Source organism: Pagrus pagrus (genome assembly GCF_965226575.1).
Source record: "Pagrus pagrus genome assembly, chromosome: 19".
Taxonomy (NCBI): Eukaryota; Metazoa; Chordata; class Actinopteri; order Spariformes; family Sparidae; genus Pagrus; species Pagrus pagrus.
Window position 1 is genome coordinate 11107842 of NC_140203.1, and position 16919 is coordinate 11124760.

The window sequence follows — 16919 nt, forward strand, 5'->3', positions numbered from 1 at the left end:
ATGTAAAGAGAGAGAAATCGTCACTCTAGCAATGTCTCTCTTTTTGTTTTGTTTTGTTTGATAGCCTGTCAAAGCTTTTTAAACTTTGCTGCCTCCAACTCAGCCACTGTTTATTGATTTCTTCTACAATGCCATGGATTGTGCACTATGACTTTAACTTTGACAATGCCTTCAACACGGTCCCTTTGGTATGCATCTCAGTTGGTCTGGGAATAGAGATCTGTCCCCGATTTTGTTTTAAGGCCTTTTCTTTTCAAATGTGAGAGGGAGCAATCATTGTGGCATTATACTCGCCTATACCATTTTAAGTACGCAAAATATTTGGGTGATTCGTGTTCAGCAATATTGACAGAATAAATGTTGTCGATTATCGCAATGTTCTAAAGTTAAGCCAAAACACCTTGATCGCCCCTGTGCCTAGTTCTTATCACTCTTAAAAGTGTTACTTTTTTCTGATAAGTTTGATGTTAAAGGTGCAATATGTAAGAATTATAGTTGAAAACTTAGCATGCTAACACTAATATGTTAGCATGCTAAGCAGCTAGCCCCACCCTGGTCCAAAACTCCTGTGCTTGCAGTGTAAACACCAACACTTTCCCGGTGCTTCAAGCTTACAGTCGGGATTGCTACCTGCACGGCTAACTGAGCTAACGGCAGCTTCAGTTGGTAGCAGGAGCTACTCTGCTGATATGCTGCTCCCTATTTGGTCTGATTACTGTATGTTATTATATAAAATACAAAATTATATAATTATGTTATACGAAATCTGATTATATGGAGAGAAACCTATTACTACTGCTGCTATCGAACCCTTCACCCTCTACCCTTCATCCCTCCCGGCTGGCTTTCTTTCCCACTCACCTCTTTCTCCATTCATATCTGCATCCACCGTCTTCTCCGACACTGGATGCCTTGTCTTCTCTGACACTTTTGTCTTTTTCTTTGTATCTGTCTAACCTCTTACTCTCTTCTCATGTACCTGTCACACTTCCAGAAGCAGCGCTGTCAAAGCTTTCCCAGAGAGCTAGGCTGGACTGCTTCTATTGAAACAATGGCAAATTTAATAAATCACCGAGGGAATCAGAGCTGGGGTGAGCCCCCATTTCCTCTCCATTGATCTCCTCTGCACTCATTTGCTCCCCAAGCCGTGAAGGGGAGGAGAAAAAACAAGGGAACAGGGATTCGACCATGTGTGTATGTGTGTGTGTTGGCATGTGCTGAGGAGAAGAAAAGATGTGAGCTTGGGAGTGATAAATGGAAATGTAATTTAAAAAAAAAAAGAGAAATCTGTCAGAATTTAATTTCTTGGGCTCTCTTTTTCTTTTCCTCCTGCAGATTTGCTCCAAATTGAAACAGCAGGGGTTTGTAGGGTCCAAAGATCTTCAGAAATGTTCCCATCATTCCCTTGTGGCTACATCTGCTTCCGTGAATACGAATGGTGTCAGGCAGCCAGGCGGGATGGCTTTGAAAAATAAGTCCATAACTGACTACCAGTTATTAAAACATGAATGTTTTTTTATCCAATTATCTGGAGAAATACAATACTTTAAAAATGTACTGCATCTGCAAAGTAACTAGTAACTAAAGTTATCAAATAAATGTAACAGGGTAAAAAGTACAACATTTGCCTCCAAATGTAGTGGAGAGGAAGTATAAAGTAGCGTAATCTAAATACTAAAGTAAAGTACAAGTACCTCAAAGTTGTACTTAAGAACAGTTCATGAGTACATGAGTACTTAGTTACATTCCATTGCTGACAACTACCATATATGTGTGTAGATTCAGAGCACTCTAATCCATCTCCCAAGCTGCATTGCAAGCTGTATCACCACCTGCTTCAGGGCACAAGTGCCTGAAAGTGTTGCCATGTGTCTCACTGACTTTCAGTAGAGAGGAAATATCTTCTTGAGCCTAAAGAGAAAGAAGGGTCAAGCACTATTTATGGACAGAGAGTCATGGTCAAAGGTTTCAGTTTCTGACAGACAGTAATTCCCAAAGGCTGTCTCAGCGATTTCGTGGGAGCCGGCCTAGTCTTGTTCGTTTTGCTTTTTTGGAGTAGCTAGTCCTTCAGTGTACGATTTGCTGACAGAACAACTGTTGCCCTTCCTGGTGCTGGGTATCATTTTCTGTAAAGGTACAGGCATCAGATACAGGCATCATTGAATCAGACTTTGTTGTGCAGTGTATTTTTAGAAACCTCCGTCTCTGCAAATTAGTGGTTTGGAAGTGAATCTTCCTATTGGAAACATGTATGTGTACAATGATCTAGTCCTACCTCATCTGATGATTATAATAAGTGATATCAAACCATCTGCATGTATTACTACTGTTTTTATTGTTTGTTGTCAACAGCAGATGTATGAGCAATGGTAGTGTCTGCAAGTATGACTAACAAATCAAACTGATTTGATGGTAACACTGTGTGTATACTGTATACTGCAATTACTTTAGGTAAATCAATCGCCAACACCCAACTGTGCTATGACAATTTAAGCCATATTGTGCCATCCACATTATCTGGTTTTTGTTTGTTTGTTTTTACTTTTATTATTAAATAATTCCCCCCATTTAAAGGTGCACTATGTTGTTTTTGGATGACATTTTAATAAGAAGAGAAAAATCTTCATTGACTGATTTTCATGCTTAAACAAACTAAATAAGAGTAAACTGAATAAACAAACTGACCTGAAAGGACAACACAATTGCATACTATTTGGCGGACCCTGCCACCATTCTAGTTTCAAACAGTGTTTTCGGGGACCTTATTCCCCTTTGAGGATGGCTTGTTTATCCAGTTATGGAAATAATAAATATTGATTAGTTGTATTATTACCGTATATATATTTAAATATTACCTACGTGAGTTTCGGAGTTTCTTTTCCAAAACCAAATAGTGCACCTTTAAACAAAAATTACAACATCATATACTTGGTGGTGTCTCGCTATATAGAGCCAATACTGTTAGATTCTGTTTTATTAACTGGATCTACCTCAGTAATGGTATTATTTATTCAAAAAAAATAATAATAATGCAGTTCTTCTATTCAGGTCCTTTCCTGAAATGATTGCTTTGGCCATCATACATGAACAGCAATACCAATTAAAATTTTGAGTATTAAAGGTTACCAATAAGTTTGGTTTCGATTGAGTTTCTTACAAACGTAAATACAAAGACAGACAACTGAATTCTTTGGCTTTTTTGTTGGTGCATGTGTCGATCCATAATAACCTATTCCCAATGTAAAAACAACACAACTTAGTAGTTAACTACTCTGGCAGTGAGTAGCTTGTTAGTGCTAACCCTTTTTGTGTTTTGCCTGACTGGTGAGGCTTTTCCTGTCACCTCAGCGGCCCCCTAATAAGAGCACTGAGTATTGTACATGTCCATCAGAAAGTGAATGTTAGCATATTTACCCATTCTCTGCATGAGCCTGCTCACCAATGAGGTCCCGGGGGAGGTTGGACTGTGAGAGATGCAGAAAACGACAGAGGAGGGAAAAGAAGATAAGTTGTTTTATGTTTGGAGTGGACAGCAGCATCTTTTTACAGAACTTCAATGTTCCCTGACCTTAAAATTGGATGCAAAGGTATAGAAAGAATATAATTATGTTCTCTGACAATGTTATGTGCTGTGGAACTGTTGGTTTTGATGGCCATTTTCATACTGGTAATGTCCATGAAAACATGATAATGGGATCTGGAGTCCACTTAAATTTCTATGCCTTCCACACAGCTGTGAAAGCAATATACTCCATGCCCAGGAACAGGGGAATAAAAGCAGGACAGGAGTTGAGAAATGGGTAAACATTTACATTCACATAGACACACACACACACACACACACACACACGCACACACATATACATAGACACTGTTAACGAAAGCCTACACAAACAAGCACGAGCTACAGAAAATTGAGTATGGTTATCATCTCGCATTGGGCACTGTGAGACCACCAGGAATAAGTTGACTGAGGCAGCATGCTGTTGACATCCACTGCTTATGAGACACTGTTAACACACACTCAGCACTGATAAGGGAGTAACTGCAGATAAGGGAGATGAAAAGCGGAATATAAAGGCACCAGAGCTTTGGCTGACATTGAACTCAAAATGAGCAGCCGGTGTGGACTTGGGGTCTAGGGAAAAACAAATGTCAGAATAAAATATCTTGGTATAGCAGCTTCTGACAGATGTGAGAAATGGGGCATACCAGCAAAAATAGTGGGGGACCTACAGGAGAAAGAAAAGTGCAAAAGAAATATTATATTCATGACGAATGCAGACGCACGTGTGAGGTCTTGTGGTGGATCATGGATAACATGGAGGGCCATCTTGTCAGTAATTCAGTCAACTGATTGCTCTGTTTTAATACAGGCTTCGGTTTTACCTGATTAAGCGCACTCTGTGCCGCAAACAGCTTTCCATCATGATGTTTTAGTATTTTAAGATGGTTGAGATTTAAGATGTGTGCGGTAGTGGGGAGGACAAGGATAAAAACAACATTGTAGGGTTGTGGCAACATTTAGAGACAAATTACATTTGTTCCGAGAAGACTGTGAGTCTAGGCACTTGGGTTTGGCCTAGAATCTCTTCTTTCCTCGAAACGGAACAAAGAAAGAGAGATAAAGAGAGTTCCAGGAGGCTATGAAATATGTATGCGAGCAGTTAACCTCAAACATGCTGTCACACACTCCTCTCACTCAAGGCAGGTCAAAGCTTAAGTGCCACCCGCTCCATCCCTTCTTGTTTGTTTGCTAACCCTCAAATACCTGAATTAGCCTAGCGCTACCTTGAATGGCCTGAGGGAACTCTGTTTTTTGACTACTCGCTTTCCTTTCAAGGTTACCGTTTTAGCCCGGTGTATTGACACTACAGGCGACGTGAAGGCCTCTTGGATTCAACACTCAACATGAGTGTTTTGTTCCACCCTGGGTAAACTTGTGTCCTTACTCCTTGTTGTTATTCTTGGCTTCAAGTAGGTATTAACAGAAAATGTGTGGATGATATTAAACTGTATAATTTAAACGGTGCCAGCTAGGGCGAGGTGATAATTACATTTTTCTCTTTATTCTCTCAATAGAATTTTTACATACAAAGAAATAGTGTTGTTTTACAAGATCATTTCAAGCATTGTAACTGAAATTCAACAAAATGAGTTATGTGATATCGCAAATGCGATTTATTTTTCCAAGAACATTCACACTGCATTGATGCACATAACGAGGAGGTAATAGGTATTTTTTTTCTACCACCGTGCAATACAAAAGAAAAGTTATTGAGTAATCCACCTGCTATATAGCTGATGCATAGCTCCACACTTAATTAATGGACAGACAGTGATGTAATTGTCAAATTATGGAGTATTTTGATCCAAAAAATAATTATATTGTGCAGCTGGACACTGACAACCCACCAAGGCATTTCTTTACATTTCACCAGATGTTCTTTACATTAACTGAATGCAATGTTTTTGTCAAACTTAATTAGAGTATTAGAGTAATGCCTACCAGTCCTTTACAAATCTGTTCATTATAATTGGGTTGGATTTGTTGACAAGGATAGTTTAAAGGTGCAATATGTAAGGAATACTTTAATCCATGTCCTGTGTTGTGTGTAAAAGTATGTATTAAACACAGAAGAGAAGAGAGCTTTGCATTTCTGCACACCATCCTACACACTTGTTTGCAGCTTTAAGTTGTGTGAAAAACTAACTTGGGCTTGGTTGGTTTGAAGTAATGAGCGAGGATGGGAAATCCTTTGCAAGTTGGTGCCAGACAATGTCGTGAACTCTGTTTTAGTTTCTGTGTCATGTGTTCAAAAGAATTCCTTCAGCACAAGGCAGATCCCACTCACAGCCAAGGGTTGGTGTGCACACACTTCAGTTTACAACAATACTGCCGGAAGCAACAGCTACAGTAGCTGCTTCAGCATCAAAAGCCAGTGTGCGACCTGGAAATAGGGTTATTTCAGTCGAAACATTGTGTTACCCTTTATTGTACTTTTAATGGGGAATACAATAACTTCAGCATGATGGTTCTTTTCAGAGATGATTTCCTGCCCAACAGGAATTCCTTCTCTTGTAAGGCAGGGAGAAAGATACAAGGGAAATAACTGACATAGCCAGACATTGGTGTTTAGTAAATATCTGCACATATTACAACATAGTAGAAGAATGCCCAAACTTTTTTCCCTTGGTGAGCCAAAAGTGACACTTAATGGTGGACCTCAGGCCACGAGCAAGCAGCTTTTGTATTGTAATGCATTTGAGTATTAAGATGCAAAACGGAGCCCGTTTCTCTTAATTGACTGACCTGCGAGTGTCACTCTGCCAGACGTGCTCAAATCATGAAAAATAATTGAGAATGAGGGATCCTACCTTTTTAAAGAGCATTTTACTTCACAAAAATAAAACAGCATGGAAATTATTAGAAAAAAAATGTAATTAATGTTTTATATTTGTCTCCAGACACATCAGGAGGGCCAAATTAAACTTCATGGCGAGCCGACTGCCCGCTTTGGGGAGCAGTGCTGTAGACGGTTAGTTAGCTTGAAGTCAAATATTTTGATATCTATGCAGTTTGAACTACATGGAAGACTGCTGGGTAGTAATTAAATCAGTTATCAACAACAGAGGCTAGAAGCAGCAAGCAGCAGTAGTATCTGTAATTGAGAATATTATGGACGAAGGCTGTGCTGTAGACACTGGCCACTTAGCAGCAATTACAGTGTATGGGGTATAAGCCAGAGTGTCAATTAGACAAACACACACATAGCACACTAACACAAAATATATTACTTTCTTATTTTCATTAAGCAATATTATATTATGAATTGTATTAAATGCAAATATCTGGAAGTTCTGTTCTCCATAAAAACAAATTAAAGACCATTTCACCAGAATTGTGGTGCTAGAAAAGTACTTGGAGCCAAGTTTAATTTACGTGAGCCATATTTACAAACTGAAACAGGAAATTAAACTGGAAACATAACATTAAAAGGGTCATTGGATTAGTTGTTAGATGGCGTCATGTTCTGTCTGAATGCATTTGTCAGCTACTAGCCTAACTGAAGTTCAAGATGTTTATCCAAACCAATGGTCCTCAAAGTGGGGGTCAGGGGTCCTTGAGAGGGTTCAGATTTCCATAAATCATCCATAAATAACACATTGAAAGAACGTATGACCGCTACTCATCTCATCTCTTATGAACGGATGTGTAATCATGCCGTCTTACTCACTTCCAGCTGTTATCATCTGAAACTACTGCTGTTTTTCATTATACTACATTGAGTACATTTTTGATTGTAGTGCTTGTTTGCTCACTGAACCATGTGGTTCAGCTACTTGAGTGTGCTTGACTCCCATTTAGAATTCTGTCTGCCTTCAGGGCATCCTGGATCAATGTATGGAATGATAACATAGGGATTCAAAATTTGAACAGACTAATGAAAATATCTCCAGAAAGTAGAAATGCAGCCCTCTGGCTGTACAGAAGCCTACTGATCGAACATTGTTTGGCTTTCTGTCTCTTCAGTCATGTATGAATCCTTTGACCAGCATTGAGTCTTATACAGAAATGCAATCAGCAGATATTGTATCCAAGTAGAAAACTAAACAATGGACAAAAGGCCTTAGTGTTACATTTTTTGTTCATTGCTTATTGGTGGTTAAAAATGGGTCACATAGATGTGAATGCCATAGCTGTGCTGTTGTTTTCCTAACATTTAAGTATAAGTGGATGACTTACTTAACAAACACCCATACAGAAGTTTCAGATCGTGTTGTAGCCAGTGCCTTTCACACAAGGGTTTTACTCAATTGTTGTAACTGTTAAGAGAAGTGACCAGTACATATGTTACAAGCAAAAACAGTTTAAGGGGATAGCTAGCTGGTTTTGCTTTAAATACACAAATACACCGAATAGTAGCACATCTAAAAATAATTCTAACCTGTTTGAAAGCATCATTTAGTGTGCCTCACTATTATTCCATATGAGGTTATTCCATATGATATTTTGGTGGACTACTAGTCCCACAGCATTTCCCACACATGCACAAAAAAAAAAACCACACAAAACATGCAAAATGATTGGGACTATGTCTTTTGGCAGTGATTAACCAAACTGTTATTTGCAAAAAATGCGACAAATGTTCCCAAAAAGATAGTGGGAAATCGTTGTGAAATGAGCTCAAACCCAGGCCTCTTTGTGGCTTTGCTGCCTCGCCATACCTAAACACAGAAAAGTGATTCGAAGTGTAAATTGTTCACCAGAGGTGGGACTTCACAGGTCCTAGTGGTCATTTTGATCGCTTGAACGGTTTACAAGCAATTGCAGTTTACATTTCGGGAAAAGTTCTGTCTGTTTCAGATGTTATAATGGGTGTGTATGTGTATATAATGGGTTCTCTTAATCTCGATTAAGATCCAACAATTTTCACTCCAAACACATCATTTATACATCAGACCAAAAGTACAGTTTGTGCTGGTCATAAGCATGTAACTATGGAAGCAAACAGACTTATACTTTTGGCTGTATACGCTTTCAAGCAACAAGAGCACCACCAACGCTGTGTCAAGCTCCAATGTTAATATTGAGCCAGAATTTCTGGAGGAAAGCAGACGGTGCCTAATTTCTATGAAATGAACTGAACTCAACAGGCAGGTACAATCAGAATCAAACATGCACATGCAAGCACATGACCACACACTGGCAACATTAGTATTAGAATACACACCACTACATTGCTTGTCTGCTTATAACACATAATTCTTGGTGTTTAATAATGCAAGGCTCTGCAGTTTGCTTGTTGGCTTGAAGACAGGAAACGCATGAGTCTCTGAGGGTCCTGGATCAAGAAACATTAAGGTCTTTTATTAATATTGAAAATTGTTATGAAAACTTTGCTAACTTGGAAGCCGGAGGGCACAAGCCAACATCTGTCTCCCAAATGAGGCCATGGTCACTTTGCATCATCTCTTGCATCTGGTTGCGGTGGGACCATTACCATAGACGTACCGACAGCAATTCGCTGCTTGACAAAACATGAGCTTAATTTAATGACAAGTGAATCAGAACAACCATGTATCACTCCAAGGATGATATTTGTTCTGAGGCTGCAGCGCCTTTGCTATTGTTAGCTTTCCATTTATGATATCAAAAACAACGTGAATACTTCTGCCTCTTCACTTTCACCCTCGTCCTCTTCATCTCCCTCTTCCCCTGCTTTTGCACGCTCATTGGCATGCATGATGAGCCTCCACTGGGAGCAACACATCACCATTATTCATGGAAAGAGTACACCTCAGAGCCAGACTGACAGATCAAAAGATGTTGATGATAGGTGGGGGGAGTGGTGGTTGGGGTGATAAATGACCCCATCTTTTTGGAGATGGCTATACTGCTGGAAGTTTGGGGACAGAGCACTTTTCACAGTTTTTCAAGCGGATGTTTGTTTTGCTCCACAGTTTTCTATGCCTATAGGGTATTTGCAGATATAATAAGCATAGTATAGACAAAGCGGTTCTCCTTCAAGGGTAACTCCACCAGTTTCACACATTGAGATGTGTTTACAGGTCTTCTGGAGTACCACTACATATGTGTAAAAAAACATTGCTCTAAAGGATGTTGTATGAACAGTAATCTGATACATTGCCTCCAGTGATATCACTCAGTGGCTGAGTTGCATTATGGGTAATGTAGGAGCCAGGTTTATAAAAGCAGTCCACTGGTTTAGCCATACCCCCCCCTACAAAACTACTGGACTATGGACAGATAAATGAACAGTACAGCAGAACCAGAGAAATCACCTTTTTATACACTCAAGAAAAAATGATTCATTGGATGAACTCAGTTGAATTGCGGGCAGGATTTCAATCCAATAAATATATTTAGCCCCAATTCAAAATAAGTACGTCCATGCAATATAATAGAATTGAATAAGTCCAACTCATTTTTATCAATTCAGCTAAAATTAAATAACTACATTGCCTAAATGGAATAGTTTTGAGTCCATCTAACTACACCAAATAATAAGGCCTAATTTATTTTCATTTGATACCCCATTGAGACACGCATGAGACAAAATTGAGGCGTTTTTGTTTAAAATTGCCAGCATTGTCAAAAGCAAAATTCCCACTATCTGGTTTGAGCATACAGCTTTGTTTTCTTGCCCTGTGGTACAGATGATTACTTTAAACAAGGTCACAGTTTTGCAATAACTCATCACACTGACGAATAGCCTTCAGTGCATCATCATAGGTGCTAAGGGAAATAGGTAGCATCAACCCCATTTGGGCTACAAATAAGTAAAATAATGTTCATCTCCCTTTTCAAAACATGGTGCCTACATTACCCACAGCGCATCTTGCCACTGAGTGACATCACCGGAGGCAATTTATCAGATAACACGCAGCTTACTCTGGAACCATACATAGCCTCTAAAATATATATATATATATTTTTTTTTTTTTTTTTTCGTGATGCAGTAGTATTCCCCAAGACTTGTAAACACACTTTAATGTGTAGATTTGCTGGAGTTACCCTTTAAGTTCTAACTATCTCACTGGAATTGTACAAATACTTTCCACATTTTATGAAATAAGGCATTGTTTCTTAGCAAAGGGCTGTAGATTTACATGTAGTTGAATTCCATCACCTGTTCTATACATGTTTCAACCTTTTTGTATTCGTAGATAATACAGGGGTATAATATTCTCTACTCATAAGTAGTCTCTATTTGGTGGCATGAATTAGCCAGAAAATATCTCGTCAGGTCATAGGAATTTCCTGTCCTTTGCTTTTCTAATTCTTTATTATAAGAAAAGGCAAGCAAACGCCCCCTCTCTCTCCTTTGCCTTCTTTTCGCACAGCCAGTTGTTTGGAGTCATTCATCAGGAAGAGTGAGACTGAGCCATCAGGGGGAAGCGTTGGCAGGATCCCTGTAGAGATGAAGCAATATTGAATTGATGGAATCATTTAAAGGCCAGGCAAAAAAAATGGAAAGAAGAAATAACACTGTGCTGCTTTTTTACAGTGTCTAAATGGGACAGCCTAGTGGCTCATGATGCATATCATAGTCTAATCTCTTATATTTCAAAGAAAAGAAAAGATAAAAATAAAGCAAGCTATTTTTGTCCGCTATGCATCTGTGAATGTTTGAATTTTTACTGTGTGTCTATTTGCAAAATGATTTTCACCTTAAAAGCCTTGTGACATGCCTGCCATTTTCACTTTGGATCTCTTTTTCCCAGCCATTGACCCAAACACGGAGTCGGTGGAGGATTTGATGCAGAGGTTCCAGGACAGTTTCCGTGTTCCCAACACGCCAACTGACATGTCTCACTACCAGCATGTGATGCACAGCTCATCGACAGGCCGCCGGAGGGTCCCCAGCCACACCAGAGGTAAGACAAAAAGTCATTCAGAGGGTTCAAGGTTTTGTGGGCAGAATGTCACAGACTTTGCACAGGAGATGATTTGTAATATTTGCATGTTCTCTTTAATTTTGCTGTGCATACTGGACTGTCAGCTGACTTTGTGCGCATCTGTGGTACTAATTTGATGGTTTTAGCCAGGGATATTTGTCTTTGAAAATACCTTTTAATAGATTTATGGGCCAGTGTACAATAAGAATGAGGCCCCACATTCGAGCTGTTTCCACTCTGCTTCACGGAATGTGTAAATTTAGATGTGCGTTTTCTTTTCATCCTTTCCGAGCAGCAATTAACAATTAATTTCACTTGGAAGCCTTTTAGGATGTGACAGCTTGTCTACTGAAAATCACTTTATGTGATGCCTTTTATAAAAAAAAAAAGCACACTGGCATGCCAAGTTACATATTCTTTGCATTACTGCCAAATATTATCCAAAGAATATTAAACTGTCCAGGTGGGAATTGGATTCATTTTATTTTAATGCACTCGTTTCAGTATGATAGATAACACACATCTATTTAAGGCAATTCGAACGCTTCATTTTTCTTTACCAGCCTAATTTTGGAATAAGGGAGGAAACACATGCAAACACAGCAGAAACTAAGAAAACTCCACACAAACTTTCAAATCTATGACCATTTAACCACTGAGCAACCATGCTGTGCTGGAGAATTACTAAACCGCTTTGAAGACTCACAGTTCAATTCACAATTCATTTTCTTCAAGTATTTGTGACTTAACATTCCGTACCTCATTTGATGTGAATTTTTGAATATGTACCTTTCTTTTTAAAATTGTGGCACATGAGTAATACCATGGATTCATAATTTGCCTGTGAACATATCCATCATATTCCCATATTCATCATTCAGGTTATCATTTGCATAGAGACCACCTGACTTACTGTATAGGCTTTCCTTCGCCTGCCCAGGGGCAATGCATAATAAGAGCATCAATTGAATTCATCTTCAAAATAATTATTTGATTTTCTTTAGAATAGACAGAAGACTTTTTGTTTAAGGAGCCCCTGTACACCATTCTAACCTTTGCAATTTAGTGTGTGTGTGTTTTACTGTATTATAATTGCTGCCAGCTTACTCTGTTGGCTTTCTGTTTCATTAAACATCAAATGGGAGCACAGTTTCACACGCGTGTAAAAAATATGCCCGGTGCAATTTTGAGACGGGACACGCGGGTGACACCAGCCTCTGCCACTGCAATAAATTCAGCTCATTACCAGCGAAATCCCCAATCATTTTAATCAGACATGTTGTAAAAAATAAATGCAGTCTGTGCCATTGGTCATACTGTTATGACTACTGAGACATTAACATTGAAAATTAGACATTAACCATGACGAGTTCACCTACCCTTGACAGAATAACTTAGCACCCCCTTGATCACTGTCACCTACAGTAGATGCAAAATACAACGCTGAACAATTTTTCATATTTGCCTACCTACTTCTGTTGGGCTTATTATTCATTCCAGTCACATAGCCGGCTGTTAAGAGACTTTATATTCCCGACTATCTAGAACACTTGAGCTTGGCTTGTGCTGCTTGTCTTATTTGCTGTTGAGGATTTATCTCTGTAGTATTAAAACATATCTTGTGTCAACTCTCCAAGCAAATCATGCCTCTTAAATTAAATCCGTGCAGGTCGAGCTCCCTCAAAACTCTTTGAAGGACACTGCTGAGAGGTGTCCTCTCTGAGGTCAGTGGTAAAAGAGCTTCCTTTATGGGCCAATAATTAGGGGTGAGAAAAAAGCGCAGGCCAATACTACAAACATGATAATGGGACAAACACTTAAACTGAGGAGGAAACTCTATTAGTTGGAGTGAAGTTAAAGGAGAAAGTTAATTGGTGTGACCCAGAAGGTTAGTGCTGCATAAATGAAATGAATGCATTGCCATATTCCTTCAGAGGTGCACCAGGCGAAAGCCAAGAGTAAAGTGGATTATGGTTGGACAGATGCTTTTCTTTTTCATGTTGGTTCTTGACAGACCTTTGTATGCTGTGCAACAGCTATATTTCTCCTTCATTTAATCTTAGATATGTGTCTATGGTGGCTATAAACTAGATCAGGTTAAGGTTTCATGGCAATTCTGCAATTCTTACAAAATAAACACACATCAGACACAACATTAAAACCACAAACAGGATGCCACCTGACATGCATTAAACTTACCCACCCAATCATCATTAGAGACCAAGTAACCCCACCCTCATGGCATCAGCACTCACTGATGGCAGTGGTTCCACCAGCAGGACAACAACACTCCCTGCCACAATGCAAAAACTGCTCAGGAATGGCCTGAGGAATGTGACAGAAAGCTCAAGGCGTTGACCTGTTTTCCAAACTCCCAGATCCCGATCCGATTAAACATTGAGACATCCCTGAAATTAGTCTGCTCCACGGAGGTCCAATGGTGGATCAGACTTGGCTCTGACCCGTCAAGGCATGGACACAGGACCTCTGGGGTCTTCCTGAGGTGTCTGGCACCACAGTGGTTGCGGCAGATTCTGGAGGCTGTGAGGTGGGGCCTCAGTAGAGCAGACTTCTTCTAGAACGTCCCAGATGCTCGACTGGATTGGGAGTACTTGGTCTGCAACGGTGTTTGAGTGGGTGGTTTGTGTCAAGTGGCATCCGAATGAATGCCAGGACCCAAGGTTCCCAGCAGTACATTGCATTGTAACAAAATGTTCATTATTATTCACTTCGCCTTGTTCTGGCTGATGGGTGTATATTTTTGGCAGTGTAAATAATTCATTACTTTGGCCAGTATGATCCAAGAGCCATATTATGGACAGCATGGCCGAGTAAGACAACACAGGCATCCATGACACTCAGATTTAACCAAGCAGCACAGACAGGTGGAGGGGAACACATCATCCGTGCAGTTTACAAGAAGTGACATGAAGTGCTTAGGCTGAGAGTAATGTCAGTGACATGACATGACAGGACAGGACATGAAGCACAGGTGGTCACGAGGGGGACCAGGAGGTCTTCCCTTTTTTTGTATGTATTTCAAAACCACACACTTTAACCACTTTTAAGAGACTCATCTTACTTGGAAACGGTCAATGTCAAATTAAAAGTTTCCTTTCCTGGAAATAAATGTATGCCTTTTAAATGACATTGTAGAGAAATGAGCAACTTCAAATAATCTTCTTGTCTTTCCAACCTGCCTGAAGGGGGTTACACAGTGATTCTTAAAAGAAAATGGTAAGACACACACCTCTCAATCATGACAAACAAAACCTGGGGGTTGGTTTCTAAAAGCTTTTTAAAGCTGAGACAGTTTTAGTCCCATTTTAAATCTATGTGCTAAAGTCATTACTTATTTAAGATACCTGTGGGAAATTGACTCTGGGCTCCTCATCAAGGGAGGGAGGATCCAGTATGTGTCTCCGAAATTCATGCTTAACAAAAGAGGAGCTTTGATGTGCAACATAATGGACAAGGAGGTAAAAAGCCACTGTTGATGTGCAGACAGCTGGCTAGTCTTCACAAGTTGTTGTTCAAGACATCTGACTGGAAGGACGAACAGTTGGTGCTGTAAGGACATGATGTGTGGCAGGTCTGCACCCAGCAGCACACACAATCATTTCCAGGAAATGCACATTTCTTTCCTTGAAGCCTGAGATATAGGGGAGAGAGCATGCCACTAATGGCCAATCTGTGCGCCTGAGGGCTGTCTGGATCTGAGCTTTTTCCCAAATCTGCGTAGGAGGAACAAGAGCAAATAAAGCAGCTGTATAGAAACATATTATACTAGCACCTGGTTGTCAAGTATAACTGCCAGTGGTTTACAAGCCAAAGTACCTTAGTTAACCTGATTCACATTTTCGTTAATGAAAAAACACCTAAATATAGTCAGCTGGAAAACTACAGTAGCGGTTGTGTCTACTCAGCTAAACCCTGCAGCTGTTCATCTACTCTTCTCCTGGTGTCCACAAACCCGCATATTGCAATTTTGCTTCGTAGCAACATTCCTCACTTCCCTGTCAGCATGCATTGCCCTAGTTTCTTGTAAGCACAATGTTATACCTGGACTCTCAGAAAATGTTAGCTCATGCACCGATTTTCTACCCGCAGTCACTACCTCCACTTTCCAATTTTCCCTCCTCAGCAGCAACACTCAGGACCTTACTTGAGAATACTTCACCAAGCATGAACAGACAGATCACCAGATTTAAAATTTCTATAAGCATTCAAATCAGATATACAATTATGCACGATTTGAAAGCAATTTTAAGTTATAATTAAGAGGTTGTAAATCAGCCTGTCCTGCAATCCCATATTGCATCCCCGATCAGTTACGCATTCACATTCGGTAACTTCATGTGTCTTGGGCAGATAAGCTACTTGCATGATGATAAAAAAAAAAAAAAAAAGCGAAGTTGAAGTCAAGCCATATGTTGCCACGATAGATTAGATACAAATTGCAATGTCATCACTCACACCAGCTTTGGAGGTGGTTATCAACATAGGACACCTCCTGGCCTGATGTTGAAAAGGTGTAAACTTACCTATTTCTCATCAGAAAAACAACCATATAGGTCGACTGTGATAGCAGCTTATTGTGACCCATGTTCCTTGTAAGGTGGCGACCTGTGGTGGCCATAGTTGTTATCACGGCAGTAATGATGGAAGTCAGGTGAAGTACCATGTAGAGCGACGCGTCTGCATGGGGGGTTAGAGGACAGATGGTCGGGTCAAACAAGCACAGGACTTTCACACAGGAGGCCACCGATCATGTGCGGTGGGAGTCCAAATGTATACAGTGAGTTATTTTTACTTACTAATGGAGTGAAGTCATGTCACTGTTACGCTGCAACCGTCAGGTTGTTTTGGTAATGGTGATATATGTCATTCTGGCAGTTACTAGCAATGGACCTTTGGAGTGGTTCGTGTAGGAAGTGTTGTGAACAGGTTTGCTTTTCTACGGGCATTAGAGGCACTGTAGAGTCACATCATTCAGTCACTGTATACAGCATACAGCATTGCTTTACATGCCTACATTGGCATCCAAACATGACCTATCCTCGGTCATGTTGTTTTGATAGGGTATCCCTAGTCAGAGTCAAACCACGTTACACTAGCTCTGGTTTTTAAAAATGGCGGTCATAGGCGGTTTAAATTGGTCCTTGGTCACAATAACTTTAACCCCAGCCACTGATGTAAGCAGTTCTTTGTTCTAGACCGGCAAAGTGTTGGTGCCACTCTGGAACCAGTTTTCCTGGCTATTCTTTTGGCTTTTGAAATGCAAAGAACTGGTTCCAGAGTGGACACTGCAAACCGACACATGAACCGCCTTAGATGCAAAGGGGTAAACATAGAAGTTTAAAATTATGGAAGTTTGGCAACCCTCCCACTGTCTTGACTGAAGTGCGTCCCACCAAGATTTGCTTTGGGAAATCAGGACACATTCTTATCTGCCTCGTGAAGATGAAGACATGGTGCGACAGTATACATTTTTG

At 40.0% G+C, this 16919-nt stretch overlaps 1 protein-coding gene across 3 annotated transcripts in view; it reads left to right on the forward strand.

Annotated features, from left to right (window-relative positions):
* astn2 (astrotactin 2) overlaps positions 1-16919 on the forward strand; it is a 306993-nt gene that overhangs the window by 113379 nt on the left and 176695 nt on the right. For all 3 annotated transcript variants that reach the window (XM_084384096.1, XM_084384097.1, XM_084384098.1), the window contains exon 4: positions 11251-11403. In XM_084384096.1, coding sequence (XP_084240222.1) covers positions 11251-11403 — 153 coding nt within the window. The remainder of the gene's footprint in view (positions 1-11250; positions 11404-16919) is intronic.